We start from the raw sequence: 14,620 nt of genomic DNA on the forward strand, positions 1-14,620 counted from the left end.
CAAAATCACCCAAGACATCCATTGATGCAATCTGTAACGCCTCCTCACCTGCGGAAGCCGCCAGGTCGTCTCTCGGCCTTCAGTTACTGGTGGCGGGGAATCTTTTCCTGACTCCTCTGATCTGCGGTGGCTTTCCGCCGGTACATCTGAGGCATTCGAAGGCACCGTATTGGCTCCAGGAGTGTTCAGTCCCGTTTTCTCTCCCCCAGCGCTAACGGGTGAATGATTGCCGACTAGGCCGTCTGACGATCTGCCACCTTCAACGTCATCGCAGAGCGAATCTGAATTTTCTCTCGACCTGAAAGCAGAGAACAACCTTATTGAGAGTAGCCAGAAGCTTCCTTCTCTAGACAAATAAACATAAAACCAAATAATATCTGTTCAGAAAACAAGAACATCATCAAATGATAAGAATTCGCTGACTGGGCAATCTCTATCCACCACACCTAGGGAACCTCATCACTCGCCTGTCCACAGAACATCGCCAGTTCGATGAGCTTACCGTGTTGGCTGCATGGTCGGGCTGTGGTGACGCTCATCGTGCTGGGACCACACCACCTGCGACATCTCCAGCTCGTCAGCGGCGTCTTGAGCGTCCTGTTCCCGCTGTTCCTCTGAAGAATGGCGTTCCTCGCCGCCGGGAGACAGCAGACACAGCAGAGCCGCCGCCAGCGAATCGTCCTGAGAGTCCACTGCGGATGAAACCGTATCGAGTGAATGCGTTGTAGATCGATCAAAAGCACTATCAAACGTTATTTGCACATTTTTTTAACGGACGCAGGTTAATCGACGTAGGCTAAGACAGTCATCGATACAAAATGGATGCAAAAATGATATTTCATTTCAAAACATTTCATTTCATTTCATTCACTCATTTCATTCATTCATTCATTTCATTCATTCATTCATTCATTCATTTCATTTCATTAAAAAAAAATTCATAACACGCAACAAAGATTCATGTAAAATACTAATCACAGCGAGGAAGTAGAGTCATGATCTTTTCCATCATCACTCATTCAACCTGACCCCGTACTTACGCCGCACGGACGAGTCAGCACGCTGTGACAGCTCCAGCACGAGCTGTTCGTCCACGTCTGTGCCCGGTGGCGGTGAGCCTCGATCCGGCGGCCGACCAGGTGCCACAGGAGAGACACTGGCCACCTGGCTGAGCTCGGGAAGGCCGAGAGAGCAGGCCGGCGGACAGACAGAGTCGTCGGCACACTCGGCTGGCAGCGTGGCGTCCAACTGCGACGCCTGCTCAGATGACGACAACTCCAGCTGAAAGAGATGGGACAGATTGAGTCATATTGAACCTCACTTCTATGCAGTGAAGGTAGTTGTACGGCGTCGGCAGATTCAAGATCAAGGTCTGAGGCAGTCACGGTGAATCAAGGTGAAAAATAATCCCATGCCATATGTCAAAGTAGGTATCATTTCTCCCAAGGCAAACTTTGAGAATCGGGTCATTATTCCTGGAATCGTGTTGCCCATGATATAAGCAGCTTAGACTTCCAGTCCCGAACAGAGATGCTCTGACCTGAGACTGGGACTGTTCGGAGAGCCGAGCCGCCAGAGCAGCGAGCGCCGCTATCTCCGTAGACTGGCGAGGAGCCGGTCGGCTATCCTGTGGCTCCGGCGTCGGCTGGGAGTCCCGGCCGTCACCCAACTGCCGCCGACGCGCCCGCTCCTCTTGCCAGATGGCCGCGAGACCTGGGTTGCCACTACCTGCGTCTGTAAAAGAAGAGTGCATCATTTACGCCTGGCGAAGTACTTTCGCATCTCAACTCGTAGTTGGTGGGTGCAACATTAACTCTCGTTTCTTGTCATCCGGAATGTTGTAGAATATTTACAGACCACAGCCGAATCATCAATTATCAGCTACTGACCTTCCACTTAAGTGAACTATTCGCGCCGCAGATATCAAGTTACCTGTCCCTGTCCGAGTCCTGTTCAAGATGTGTGCGGCGTGGACGTCAATCTCCAGCGGGCATGAGCTGACCGGCTGCAGACCAGAACTCTCCGAACTGTCCGTACCTAACAGGACAAAGTGACCACTTCAGGTTAGTTCAATGTAGGCAAAGCACAAATAATCTCACAAAATTTCAACTGATACGTGGTAGAACAACGTTCGCTAAAAGTTCCTGAGGCACTTCCGTGCCACGATCCCGTACTCACCGGACTGTGCGCGAACCTTGTAGGAGGACACGTGCATCATGTTCATGCCCTGCAGGTTGAAGTCGATAAAGAACTGGAGCAGGTATGGAATGTGTACTTCGTGTGGTTGGTATGACCGGTGAAGCACAGCTCCACTCTGAAATTCGGCAGCGTTCGTCAATCGGCAGGCAGATTAGTAGAAAAGTAGAAGATCATCCGATACACAGACGATTGTTGCTGTGTCACAGCAAAAAACGGTAGTAAGGTACTGCTTCATTTCCAACAATAAAACATGCCAGTGCATCTTCAAACGGGTAAATATCCCTTACTGATCCTACGATGAACATCTCACTTGAAAGGCCACTTAGCGGACTTACCTGCAACAGCTCAGCTGCCTTGGACACCATCCTTGGGTTGTATAGGAAGATCTTGAAGAACAGGTGACTCTTCTTGTGGTATCCATAAAAAGGTCTGAAACGGATTGTCTTAGTGACCCATCTGGCCCAAGCATATGTCTACTGATGACTGACAAGTGGTTGTTGAAGACGGATGAAGAAGTCGTGTCATTTTGATTACAACATAGAATTCAATGAGTCCCGTTCGGCGCTTTTTTCCAAGACAACCATCAACGTACATTACAATCACGAGAGGTCACCTAATACGCCCTTCCGCAACCTTCATCTACTCACATTCCAGCAACCAGCACCACCTTGTGCACATGCAGCGCGTTTGTTTGGCGTCCCCCAGCGCCGGAGGACAGCGCCAAAGCGCGGTCGAGGCCGGCGGCCAGCTGGTAGGCCGCCGTGGCCGCCGTGCCGCTCCCATCGAACGGCACGTACAGGTAGGGTAGCACGCCGTGCACATGCACACAGGCCTTGGTGCCGTCGGCGGTGGCTCCGAACACGCGGATCACGGGCGCCGTGGTGGCGTGCCGGCCGCGAAACTCGGAGTAGCAGACGTCCCAGCCGGCGGCCGGCTCGGCCTGGCAGTGGTCGGCCGTCACCAGGCGCACCGACAGCATGGTCGTAGCTGCGGACGACCGCCGCCGCCACTGGCAGCCCCCTCACCGACCCTGGAAGGGCAATCTGCAATATCAGAAACAGCGCCGGCGCTGAAGGCATCGAAGATGCAGCGAGTATAATTCAATATCAGACCAGTGACATGACATACCTCAAGGCAACATATACTTATGCGCTGCCCAACATGGAGAGCAGTATTACACATGGAGAGTCTTGTTAACAGGCGCTCCTAGTCTCGGTAAAACTAACCACATGTCAAAACATTGTCCACCTCGTTCATCCGCATTTGCCTTGGAATGTGACCGTATTTACTTACCGTCCGAAGTTACCTCATCCCGAGCGGTGCAGCTCGCAAGTTGAAGTGCAAATCGGTTTGAATAGGCTTCGAATCGCCACTCGTAACAGCGTTCTAAGGCTTGACTCTACGTTAGTCTCCACCAAACGACAAAGATTATCTGTAAGACGTAAGAAGTTGGCGTTTACTTTTTAAGCCCAGGTACATGAAAACGTGCGTAAGTGACAGCTAGTGACAACAAGGCATACCTCCCAAAGCCACACCAATCACATTTTGTTCTTCTATGACGAGAAAGGACGCTAGTGTTGACTAGCCGACGCTAAGGCATGTGAATGAGCAAAGGTCGCGTAGGTCCTACCAGCAGCTTGACTCCGAGCGGCGGCGAACCCTAATTACGAATGAATGATCTCGAGTCAAAGCTCATCTATCTGAAGGAGACGAAACTTAAGTAGGCAGCTAGTACATGCACATGGTTGTTGCCTCCCCTTCTTCCGAGAAACATTACCGATCGGGAACAGCAACAGGACCAGCTAAGGTCCGATACGAGCCTTCCTTATTCAGCGCTTTTCACCATTGAACTCAAGTTCTGAGCACCATAAGTTCATAACACTCGAAATAGTTGTGTAAGAGATCCAGTGGAAGGTGACTAGCGCAGCGCTGACAATCCTTTCAATATAACAGCTGGCTATCTCGCTGATTATGCAGCAACCTCTGCGTTAGCAGCAACTGATGCGTGTCGGATAATTCCTCACTTCCTTTACTATGCTGTTAAGCATAGCAAGTGCCTCAATCAGTGTGCACCCATTGCTTCTTACCGCCACTTATCTCCGAGGCTCATAACAGCGACAGCGGATTTATTGTGAAATTACGGGAGCCCGTCCGTTCGTCGACCGGACCCGACGGCGGTCGCAGGCCAAGGGCAGAAGCTACACTTTGCAGCTCATAATACGCCCGCTAGGTGGCGGGGCACTGAGAGCGCAGAGCTTAGGTTTAAAGCGCGGCCAACAGATGGCGGTACGAATATCGCCTCACACACCAGCCACACTGGTGTGGAAGCGGAGCTTCGATTACAATTTACAGCCCACTCAACTTCACAGACGGCGTGACGATCGCATCACACTGACACCACACCGGTCATAAGGATGTGGTGGTGCACTGTTTCCAGTCATTCTGATGCTGCAAGTAAAACTACCATGAGGAGAAGCAGCACCGACTTTCCGCTACTTCTCAACGGAGGTCCTTCAAACCGCGCGTCAACATTCCCTAAACGTGCGCAAGAATACTATAATCCCTGTTGTCATTGTGCACAAACCGGCGTTTAGCATCATCTGTAACGCAATGCATCGCCCCCACACTTTGTCGAAGTGGACCTCCACTGGAAAAGACCCACCCGGACCATGCATTGCTCCTCTGATGAAGTCCCCAACTGACGTAAGGAGTTCTGAACTCGGAAGCGTCTGTCATGAGCGGTGGCTTGCTCGTTACACAACACCCTATGACGCCGCAGTTGTAACAAACGGCCTGGTTAGTGGTTACCAAGTGGCTGGATCTTCGAGATGTGGTGATCACCGAAGCAAAGTCGCTCCTTGTCGCCAGGTTTCGCTGGTTCTGACTTTTGAAGATTCGCAACCAATAGCAAAACGCTGTTCGGGAAAACCTCTTGGGCTTATGATGGTCGGAGGTTCGGGGCCAACAAGTCTGCCGTACGATTTATATGGAAGAGGACTGCCGACTGGGTTGCCTAGGCTGTGTCGATAAGGTCAATAGACGTTCGGGCCAGTAGCGGCAGAACACCTTCAATTAAGGGGGGGAGGGGGCACTGCCGACTTTTGGTCCCATTCTTTCCATGCAACGCCCATAGGGCTAATGTTAAAATGCCAAAATCAAAGGGGGCATGGTGCCCCGGAGCCCTCCCCGTTCCGCCGCCTATGGTTCGGGCGCCAGTTTCCCTGGCGGCTGGCTGGGTGAAGTGTGCAGTGCTACGAGGCATGCCTTTAGGAATTTCTCTTAAAAAAAAAACACAGTCACTTACAGATCGGTCTAACGAACGTTCTCTTCACACGCTTCAGCGTTGCTACTTCTGTGGTGGTGCGTCGCGACAGGGATCAGCCGCACGTCGCCACTTTCACAAACTTTAAGGCTGACCTGAACCTAGGTCCATTTTCCTACTAAAGCAGTGGCGCCAGCCTTAAAAGTCACACAAGAATTGCAGGGATCTCGCACAGTGACAAACTTCACGGCTCATACACAAAAAATCAGCTTGAAAGACCTGGTAAGCTATCGCACAAACAGCAAGAAGGCAGGCCACTGCAACGCCACACCTGGTGCCAGTTCCACAGTCTTCCAGGGTACTGCTGCGTGCCATCGTGTGCCGCCTACTGTGCATGAGGCCTAATAATCCAAGTGACGTGTGTTTACTTTCGAATCTGCAAAATCTCACAATGAGCAACTTGCTTATTCCGCACCAACATGGTTTTCGGCCTGGACGAGTTTGTAGTACCTAGATGCTGGAAGCTATGGATATTGGGACCCAGACTGTTGAGGCCAAGCAGCCACTAGATGCTGTGTACTTAGACTTCAAGATGGCTTTCGACTCCGTGCCCCATGGTAGACTACTATTGAAGCTGGAGACTAACAGGGTGTCCCGAAATTTATTGCACACTTCTAGTCCATTTGCCAAGGAAGCAAAACGTGCAAGGGTCATGGTTTATATACCGATATACCCTTCACTCAGCCGCACACACTCCCTCATACGGTCGGGCATGCCACACATCAGGTTATCCAGTGTCTCCGCACTGATGCTGAGCCAAGCTCGCTGGAGGTTCCTGGTGAGCGCCTGCTCGGTGGTAGCCGGCTCCATCATGTCGAGCTCGCTCTGCACGATAGCCCACAAGTTCTCGATCGACGATAGGCCATGGCTGTGGCCCGGCCATACACCCTCCTCTCAAAACCATGTGAGCCTCGTCTTGGTACCACTGTTAAGTGTTGGCGCCTGGCGGCGTGATGAGCTGGAGCGCCGTCTTGCTGCAAGGTCGCCTCCGACATCTTCGGGAGCAGCTCGACCTGTGTAGGCGGCCCCGTCTGCCTCTTCCGCTTCGATGATGAACTGGGGTTTTTGGGCGCCCAGACTACAAGTACAGTGGTCATCGGCGCCCACCTCTTCCGCTTCATCGCCGACGCTGCCGACTTCTTCAGGACCTCCTCCATGTAGTGCTGGGCCGTCACGGTCTGGCCGCGGGGACGAAGTGTAGCTCTGACAGCCCTGATGACTCATCATGGCCCAGACCATGGTTTTCATCGGTTGCTTCACCGTGCCGATGGCAGTCACTTCAGCCCTGCTGTGCGCCCAGACACGCTCGTTCTGGTGATTCGGCGGGTGCATGAGCTCGAACACCGACCCATCGCTGAATAAGACGCGCCGCCAGTTCTGGATGGTTCAGCTCTTCCGCTCCCGGGCGAATGCCATCCGCTTCCATTTCTGGGCTTCGGTCAGTTTTGGCTGGCGGCGCAGTTTGAGCCAGTTGGAGCGCTTTGAGGCCAAGGCACGTGGTCATGTAGTTGTGGACAGTAGTCTTGGACACCGGGTCACCTTCTCAGTCAGCTTTTTTGGCCAGTTTCTGCGTCGTTCGGTGTCGTTTCAGCACGGCTTTGGCGAGCACGATTTTGGCCACTCTGCTCAGCAGTCTTTCTCCCACGACCCTGCGATTCTCCGTGGATGTACCGCTGCGGTCGAGAGCCAGCCAGTAATGAAGGTTCCGGCGAGATACACCCACTTGTCGGGCAACATCGCCTACCATCATCCCGCCTTCAACCATCCCAACCGCGTGGTGGGGCGTCGCCTCGCCAAAGGGTGCTCCCTCAACATTCCCGATATGGGGTCCCCGCGCGAAGACTGCCTCTCGAAAAGTGACCTGTGGCCCAGGCCGCTCACTGCGGCTGGGGTCAGGCCACCTACTGGGTCATATGATTAACTGACACCTAGGGGTGCCCGGGGATGGGGTCACGACCCTCCCTAACCGGTTTAGCGGGAGCACGTGCGAGATACGGGCATATGGACAGTGTGCAAGCAATATCCGGACATCCTGTATGACATAGCTGGCAAGACTCTGGAGTAGGTAAGAGCCTTCCTCGCTGACAGAACCCAGCAGGTCATAGTCGAAGGGGCCAGGTACGCAAGATCAACCGTAACCAGTGGAGTGCCACAGGGCTCTGTGTTGGGACCTATTCTGTTTCTGCTTTACGTCAACCACATACCCGAGCACATCTCGTCCTCCACCAAGCTGTTTGCTGATTGCTGCAAAGTGTTTCAACTTGTGCACTCCCCAGAGGCCGCAGATGTGCTCCAAGCCGACTTGAATAAGCTGGGAAGCTGGTCGCAGCTGTAGCAGCTTCCGTTCAACTTGGGCAAGTGCCACATTCTACACCTTGGCCCTGGAAACCACGACAGCAACATACACAATGCTGAGGAGACCATTGGAGGCCACGGAGAGCGAGAGGGACCTGGAAATAGTTGTCGATGGGTCACTCGACTTTCACCAACAGACTGCAGCAGCTGTCACAAGGGTCAACAGGGTTCTGGGCCTCGTTAATAATCTTTTTGCGAACCTCGGCGTGAAGTCTGTCCTTGCTTTGCATGTCCCTGATTCGGCCACACCTGGAGTTCAGCAACTGCATCTGGGGCCCTTACTCGAGAGCGTGCAGCGTGGTGGTGAGAGTGCAGCGCAGAGCAACACAGGTGGTGCCAGAGCTACGTACCAAGCACTACTCTACGAGACTGCGTCTGCTCAGTTCACTGTCGCTGACCTACCGCCGGCGCCGGGGCGACATGATCGACATCTGCGCAATGGACGTTGCGCAACCATCGTCGACGTTCGTCAACCACGACGCAACGGATGGTGATAATGGACTTCTCCGCCTATCCAAGACTGGGATTACGCGGAGTCGCGGCTTCAAGCTCCACAAGCCTAAAGCCATCTCCAGAGCAAGACGAAACGTCTTCAACGTCAGAGCGGTTAACAGTTGGAACAGTCTGCCTCTCCACGTCGTTGCAGTACCCTCTGCCAACACCTTTAAATCCCAACTGGACATCCACCGGGAAGCCATCCGCTTCGCCTCTCTTCTTGACCATCAATACTCTTAGAACGAGCGAGTACATAGAGTAAAGCTCCGGTCCAACAGGCCTACTGTTGAGATTTAGAGGCCTACTGCCTCTAAATTCCATGTATACCTGAAGTACTGTAGGTAAGGTAAGATCTCCGTGGATTTCAGTCACACAACAAAGCACTAGAAGATGCTTAGGGATGTCTGTCGTCTCCTAAGCTCCTGACACTCGCAGTCAGGGAGTAATTCGTGTTGGCACGTTTAAAACGCCATCAGCAGCTCTGCCTTCCCCAACAAGGCACTCTTCGTTCAACCTGGTGATAGTACACCTGCCGTTTCCTCAACTGCTGCCAAATGGTCACTCGCGTCCTCGATACTTGGGGTGCATTGATACAATATTTTCGGAGTCATTGAAGGTTATCTCCGATTGGTGTCGCCTCTTGCACAACTTCCAAATGATAAAACCCTACAACACCCAGTGGGTCACTACTACCGGGCGAGTAAAACTATTTCTGTGTCAAGCCGTCCCATATCCCGTTATTCTGCACAAAAGCCTACGACTATCGCTACACTTCCACAAGCAGGCTTATTGCTCGGTTGACTCAAACAGTTCTATTGTCCCAAGGTCACCGCCGAACTGGGCGGTGTTTCACGGCCCGACGCTGCAGTGCGCTGCTGTTTTGACGCGGCGTATGAGACGAATCCGGCTCGACGCTTCAGCATTGCGACCGTCCAAGTTTGTTGATGTTTCCATGGAAACTCTACGCACCGCTGCGCGTAGCGCGCTGCAGCGCAGTGCCGTGAAACACTACCCTAGTGGCGCCTCCAGTGGACACTCACAACACCTTCTGCGCAGCACGTTTCGCACAATGGCCGCGCGCCGACTAACGTCCAAGGTCACTCCGACCCCCGGCCGCCGCCGCCACCGAACCGGTGGCGCCTCTGGTGGACCTTCACAGCACCACACGCAACGCGTCAGTCGCGCACTGGTCGCGAGCCGGCCCGTGCCCCACTTCCGCCCGCCGCCGCCGCCACCGAACCGGTGGCGCCTCTGGTGGACCCTAGCGGTACTACACGCCGAGCGTCTCGTGCAGCGGCCGCGCACCGACCAGTACCCGCGGCCAATCAACGTGCTTGAGACTTCTAACTGGGGCTTTTCGCACATCGCCAGTTCTTGCGCTTCGTGCAGATACCGTCATTCCAGCACTTGATGACCGACGCGTCTTTCTTTTCCTCCGCTATTACTACAGAGCAAAAAGTGTTCGAAATCACATTGCGGTACCAGCAATGGAGGCGAGGAAACCAAGAACCCGACGCCCACTGCGTAGATCGTGCTTTCTACCCGGGTGCCTTGAGCAAGCTCATCAACTGCTAAACATTAGGCGCACTGAAGTTACTCTAAATCCTCCTATGATTCCATTTTGGCTCCTCAAAGACCTATCCATTGAATTTCTTTTTGATTATAAGAAGACCAGTATACCTCCGGTGGAAGCTCAAATGCTCTTCCAGGAGTATGTAGAGCTCAACTGCGACTCTGCTTTTTTCTTCACAGATGGCTCATGTCACGAAAATCAGATAGGTTCAGCAGCCGTCGGCCCTGGGCTTAGGTTTGGGACCCGGCTTCAAGAATTTACGACAGTCTTTAGTGCCGAAGTTCACGCAATCGAAAAAGTTATGGAGCACATCAAGGCAGAAAAGATTGATCGGGCAACCATTTGTACTGATTCGAAATCCGCTCTTCAAGCACTGGAAAGGACCGATAATGTTACCCACCACGGTATCTACAATATTCTCAGGATCACATCAGATCTCAATGAGGGCCAGCATGTGACCCTTCTTTGGGTTCCAGGTCATTACGGTATTGCAGGAAATGAACGTGCGGATGTCCTCGCAAAGGAGGCTGCAATGCGACCTGATCCAGTTGTGGAACCTATGGCCCAAGGGGACGCTATTCATATGATAAAAATCAAATTCGCCGAGTACCTTCAACGCAAATGGGACCAACATCATGCTGCACATATGTATGCGATCAAACGAGAACTTAGAACATGGGTCACATGTAACCAACCAGACAGGATACGCGAGGTGACCCTGGCCAGATTGAGGTGTGGTCATACTCGCCTCACCCATGGCCACCTTTTTGATAGGACAGGCCCTCCGATTTGCCACACCTGTGACACACGCATCTCCGTAGAGCACATTTTGATCGCATGCACGGCATTGCATCACGAACGAAGACACATCACTAACTATCTTGCGGTACAACACCTTAAAAACGACCTCCCGACGCTTCTCGGGGACGACACAACATTGACAAACCTGGTACTTGATTTCGTCCTAACATCACCCTACTCAGAGCTGTTAGCAGGCCCTTGACTGTTAGCCCTTGACTGTTAGCAGGCGCCCGTTTCGCTACCACCAGGCTGACTTGTGATACGGGGTGGGTCGGGTTTTTCGCTGGTGCCGAAACACAGAGCTTCGGTGGCAGACGGGTTTTCTCCTGCCGCTGGAGCAGGCTTAGAGGCTCAGCGGCCCAGCGAGCTACACCAGCGGACCCCGGCCGCTGAACAGCGGCGGCGGCCGGGTTGAACGACCACAGTCCACAGAAAACCGTCGGCCGCCAACTGCAGCAGCGACAGATTCCCCATCCTCCAAACCATTCCTTTCATCGTGACGCTTAAACATTCACAAACCCCATCCCTCCCAGCGACATATCCCCCACTCTTCAAACCATTCCTGTCATCCAACTCTCGTAACCTTACCATTCACAAACCTCCTCCTTCCCTCCCTTCACAAACATCAATTTACCGGTAAGTTTCACTGTCATTTATGTGTCTTAACGTAAATTCATGGGTTTTTTCCCATATTCATGGCATAGTACATGGATATGGGTTTTCCCATGTTGTCTTGCTGTGTAAAAGTGGCCACCGGTCTTAGTTAGGACGGCCGGTTTGTTTTGCGCGGCGTAGTTAGGTCGCCGCCCTCCTCGCGAGGCCGGTAACGTAAGTTAGGGCCACTAAAAAAAAAAAAAAAAAAAAAAAAAAAAAAAAAAAAGGTCACCCGCCGGCCGCCCCCCCCCCCCCATCCCTGGCTGCCGCTGCCGCCGAACCGGTGGCGCCTCTGGTGGACCCTCGCGGAACTACACGCCACGCGCCGACCAGAGCCCAAGGTCGCTCCGGTGCCCGAGCCGCCAAGGCCCTAAATACAAGGTTGCACGGACTTATTTCTACTAAACCTACCAGAATATAGTTTCACGGTTGATTATTTAAAATAATTATTCAATCAAAATTTCTTTATTATTATCTCGCAATCATTTATAAGCAATTTTATAAATCAACTTTCAATTTGCTTGCCTTTTACTAGCAAAATAACTTTTCTAGTATTGGGTCAACATAGTGGTGTAGCAGTAGGAACCACATCTGGCAAAACCCCAATGCCTACATACAGCAGAAAAGCAGCCACCAGGTGTCGCCACAGTCGCCACTTGGTCGCCACACAGATGTCGCGCGCGTCGCCAATCGCCACACTACCGATTTCCATAAGGACGCATATGTACGGATATGTATAGGAAAGTCGCCCTTAAGGATTACGCTTACATCCTTTGCTTATGAGGTCGGTGGTTGGAAATTGGGAGGGGCTCAGCTATTTTCGACCACGGATATGCCTTTATCACATGATGAGGAACATGCTGATAAGCGTTTTATGCGTCATAACAGCACAAAAGTATTTTTAATCATTTTTCAAAAATAGCCGTTCTGCCGTAACTTTCAGTGCAAGGTGCCGTCGGTCATCCCCGACGTGACGTCACGCAGGGAATTTGCCAGATTTTCCTACTAGACTTCGACACCCCCTGCGAGCCGCCAACACCGTGGAACTGGTGGCGCCTCTGGTGGACCCTTATCGTACTATCTGAGGCACGGCTCCGACACAAAGGAAGCCATGCACCACCGCCCAAATGGAGCCTAGATAAACATCTGGCATTGCCTTATTCCTTGATATCTTAACTTTCACTGACATGATGAAACTCAGAATTTGAGAAGTGCAAATAACATAGTAGCACATTACACCCCTGTCAAGCATAGGCAAGAAATATTGAAATATGGAAATGGCCATCAGTTCTTGAAATGCAGATGTTTGTTATCAAAGTCTAGATAATTCCAGATGCTACCACCAGACATGAAAGCCTGCCTCATAGGGGACGCCGGTGAAAACAGGGCGCCGGAGGGCATATTAGTCACGTGATATTTGGAGTTTCTCCCCCTTCGTGGGCCTTCTAGATGCTAAACGTCAAGTGTAAATTTCACGGACCTTGATCAAATCGCCCCAGGCGCCCTGTTTTCACCGTCGTCCCTCATAGGTACTGATCTGCGTTCACAACACGCTGATCTAGAATCATTCCCCCTTACCTGAAGGATACTCTGAACGCTTTTGGATAAAAAGCAATTAGCTCAGTAGCAAATGCTGAATAATTGTTCCATCAGAGGCCTCTTGCACCAAACTACTTACCTAGGTAAATTCCGATTTTACCTAAATTCTCTTGCACCAAACTACCCACCAAAAAACGCTACCGTGAAAATCTACCTAGAAATTCTACCGAGCAGCATCGGAACTTACCAGTTGTTAAACTCCGACCGGCTGTTTTCCTCTTGCACCGAAAGCCGGAAAGAAGTACTCGCGGAGAAATTTTTGACGGTTTGACGGTAAACGCGGGCTTCCAAAATAACTAGCAAAACCTTAGGTAAAATGATTCAATTAGAAACAATAGGCACAATACACGATAATCCACGGGTACTTTTATGTAAATTAGGCATTACAAAATGTTTAGACAATGATAAATCAATGTTTTATGAGTGAATAATAATATAATTGACCAAATGCTCCATGGGTTCACAGAGGTGCTTCTCCGTACCAAGGCGATAAACCTCCGTAGCAGAACAGTCAGGTTGAAGACTCACTCGTTGCCATGGAAACGAAGCTTATTTGTTCAAGTAATTTAATATCAAAATAACTTCTATCGGTATTTACGTAAATGAAAAATGATTTCATAATACCAAAATGTATATTAATAAAAACAATATCAATTTAATTGTTTTCTTTAGTTACTATTTGTTTGCGCCCACAAATAATTCGTCGTCGAACAGCCAATCAAAACAAATCCTAAAAACGCGAGCTGTCAACTTTACCTAGGTAGGAAGGTAGGATGGTGCAAGAGAAGTTACCGCCGTAGGTAGTTTTACTAGGTAGGTATTTTGCCGGTTCTACCTAGCTAGGTATTTTGGTGCAAGAGGCCTCAGCAATGAAGATAAGATGTCACTGGCATCGCTACAATATAACACAGCCACACAGCCCACGTACACGACGTCTCCCCGTCAAGCGCGGCGTCGCAAACGCAAAACTGCGCTTGCCCCCCGCGCAAACAAAGTGCGCCATGATTGTATCATTAGCTAGTGGTGTGATGTGCTAACAATTATCGATGATTACCCATTTAGTCTTCGATGTTGAGCAACGATTCTCGTTTATTTGAACTTTAAAGTCTTGCTATGATTTGGAAAAATTATATGCATTACAGTGAGCAGAGATTGATGACCATTTTACCTAAACGCAGGTTTCGGTGCTCATCTGGGCTGTTTCAGCACTAGGTCATCGGTCTACATATCGTTAGCGACGACCAATGAGAAATCAGCCCGCGAAAGACGATATTTTACGTCCCCAAAGCCCACATACGTCATGCACGTGACAATGTCCCTCGTTGGTCGTCCAATGTGAAATTTCTTAACTCGTCTGGTCGGGCCGCCAGTAGCGGCGGAATACCTTCAATTAAGATTTAAGGGGGAGGGGGGGGGGGGAGGGGCACTGCCGACTTTTGGTCCCACTCTTTTCATGCAATGCCCATCTAGGGCTAATGTTAAAATGCCAAAATCAAAGGAGGGCACGGTGCCCGCCCCGGTGCCCTCCCCGTTCCGCCGCCTATGCGGGCCGCAGGGCTTCGATCAAGTTTCTCTCACGGTCATAGATACTACTAGTTTCTCTCAGGTAAATATAGCGATCG

At 51.3% G+C, this 14,620-nt stretch overlaps 2 protein-coding genes across 5 annotated transcripts in view; one reads left to right on the forward strand and one right to left on the reverse strand.

The window, feature by feature from the left end:
- Nucleotides 1-13,993, reverse strand: part of LOC122387121 — a 37,356-nt gene extending 23,363 nt beyond the window's left edge. The window contains exons 1-10 of one of the 4 annotated variants that reach the window (XM_043377003.1): nt 13,927-13,993; nt 3,493-3,631; nt 2,847-3,229; nt 2,535-2,628; nt 2,179-2,314; nt 1,933-2,037; nt 1,541-1,734; nt 1,041-1,281; nt 503-692; nt 49-298 (exon numbers count right to left, since the gene is read on the reverse strand). In XM_043377003.1, the coding sequence (XP_043232938.1) occupies nt 49-298; nt 503-692; nt 1,041-1,281; nt 1,541-1,734; nt 1,933-2,037; nt 2,179-2,314; nt 2,535-2,628; nt 2,847-3,178 (1,542 nt within the window). In that variant the 5' untranslated portion in view covers nt 3,179-3,229; nt 3,493-3,631; nt 13,927-13,993. Of the gene's footprint in view, nt 1-48; nt 299-502; nt 693-1,040; nt 1,282-1,540; nt 1,735-1,932; nt 2,038-2,178; nt 2,315-2,534; nt 2,629-2,846; nt 3,243-3,492; nt 3,632-12,977; nt 13,322-13,926 lie in introns of those variants that run through there. The other 3 variants (XM_043377004.1, XM_043377001.1, XM_043377002.1) reach the window with 3 other exon arrangements.
- Nucleotides 9,768-11,379, forward strand: LOC122387122. Its single transcript, XM_043377005.1, has 2 exons — nt 9,768-10,830; nt 11,046-11,379. The coding sequence occupies exons 1-2, from the start codon at nt 9,859-9,861 to the stop codon at nt 11,136-11,138; spliced, it is 1,065 nt and encodes a 354-aa protein (XP_043232940.1). The 5' UTR covers nt 9,768-9,858; the 3' UTR covers nt 11,139-11,379.
- Nucleotides 13,994-14,620: the final 627 nt, after the last annotated feature.

Source organism: Amphibalanus amphitrite, unplaced genomic scaffold (assembly GCF_019059575.1).
Source record: "Amphibalanus amphitrite isolate SeventyFive unplaced genomic scaffold, NRLGWU_Aamphi_draft 000274F_arrow, whole genome shotgun sequence".
Classification (NCBI taxonomy): Eukaryota; Metazoa; Arthropoda; class Thecostraca; order Balanomorpha; family Balanidae; genus Amphibalanus; species Amphibalanus amphitrite.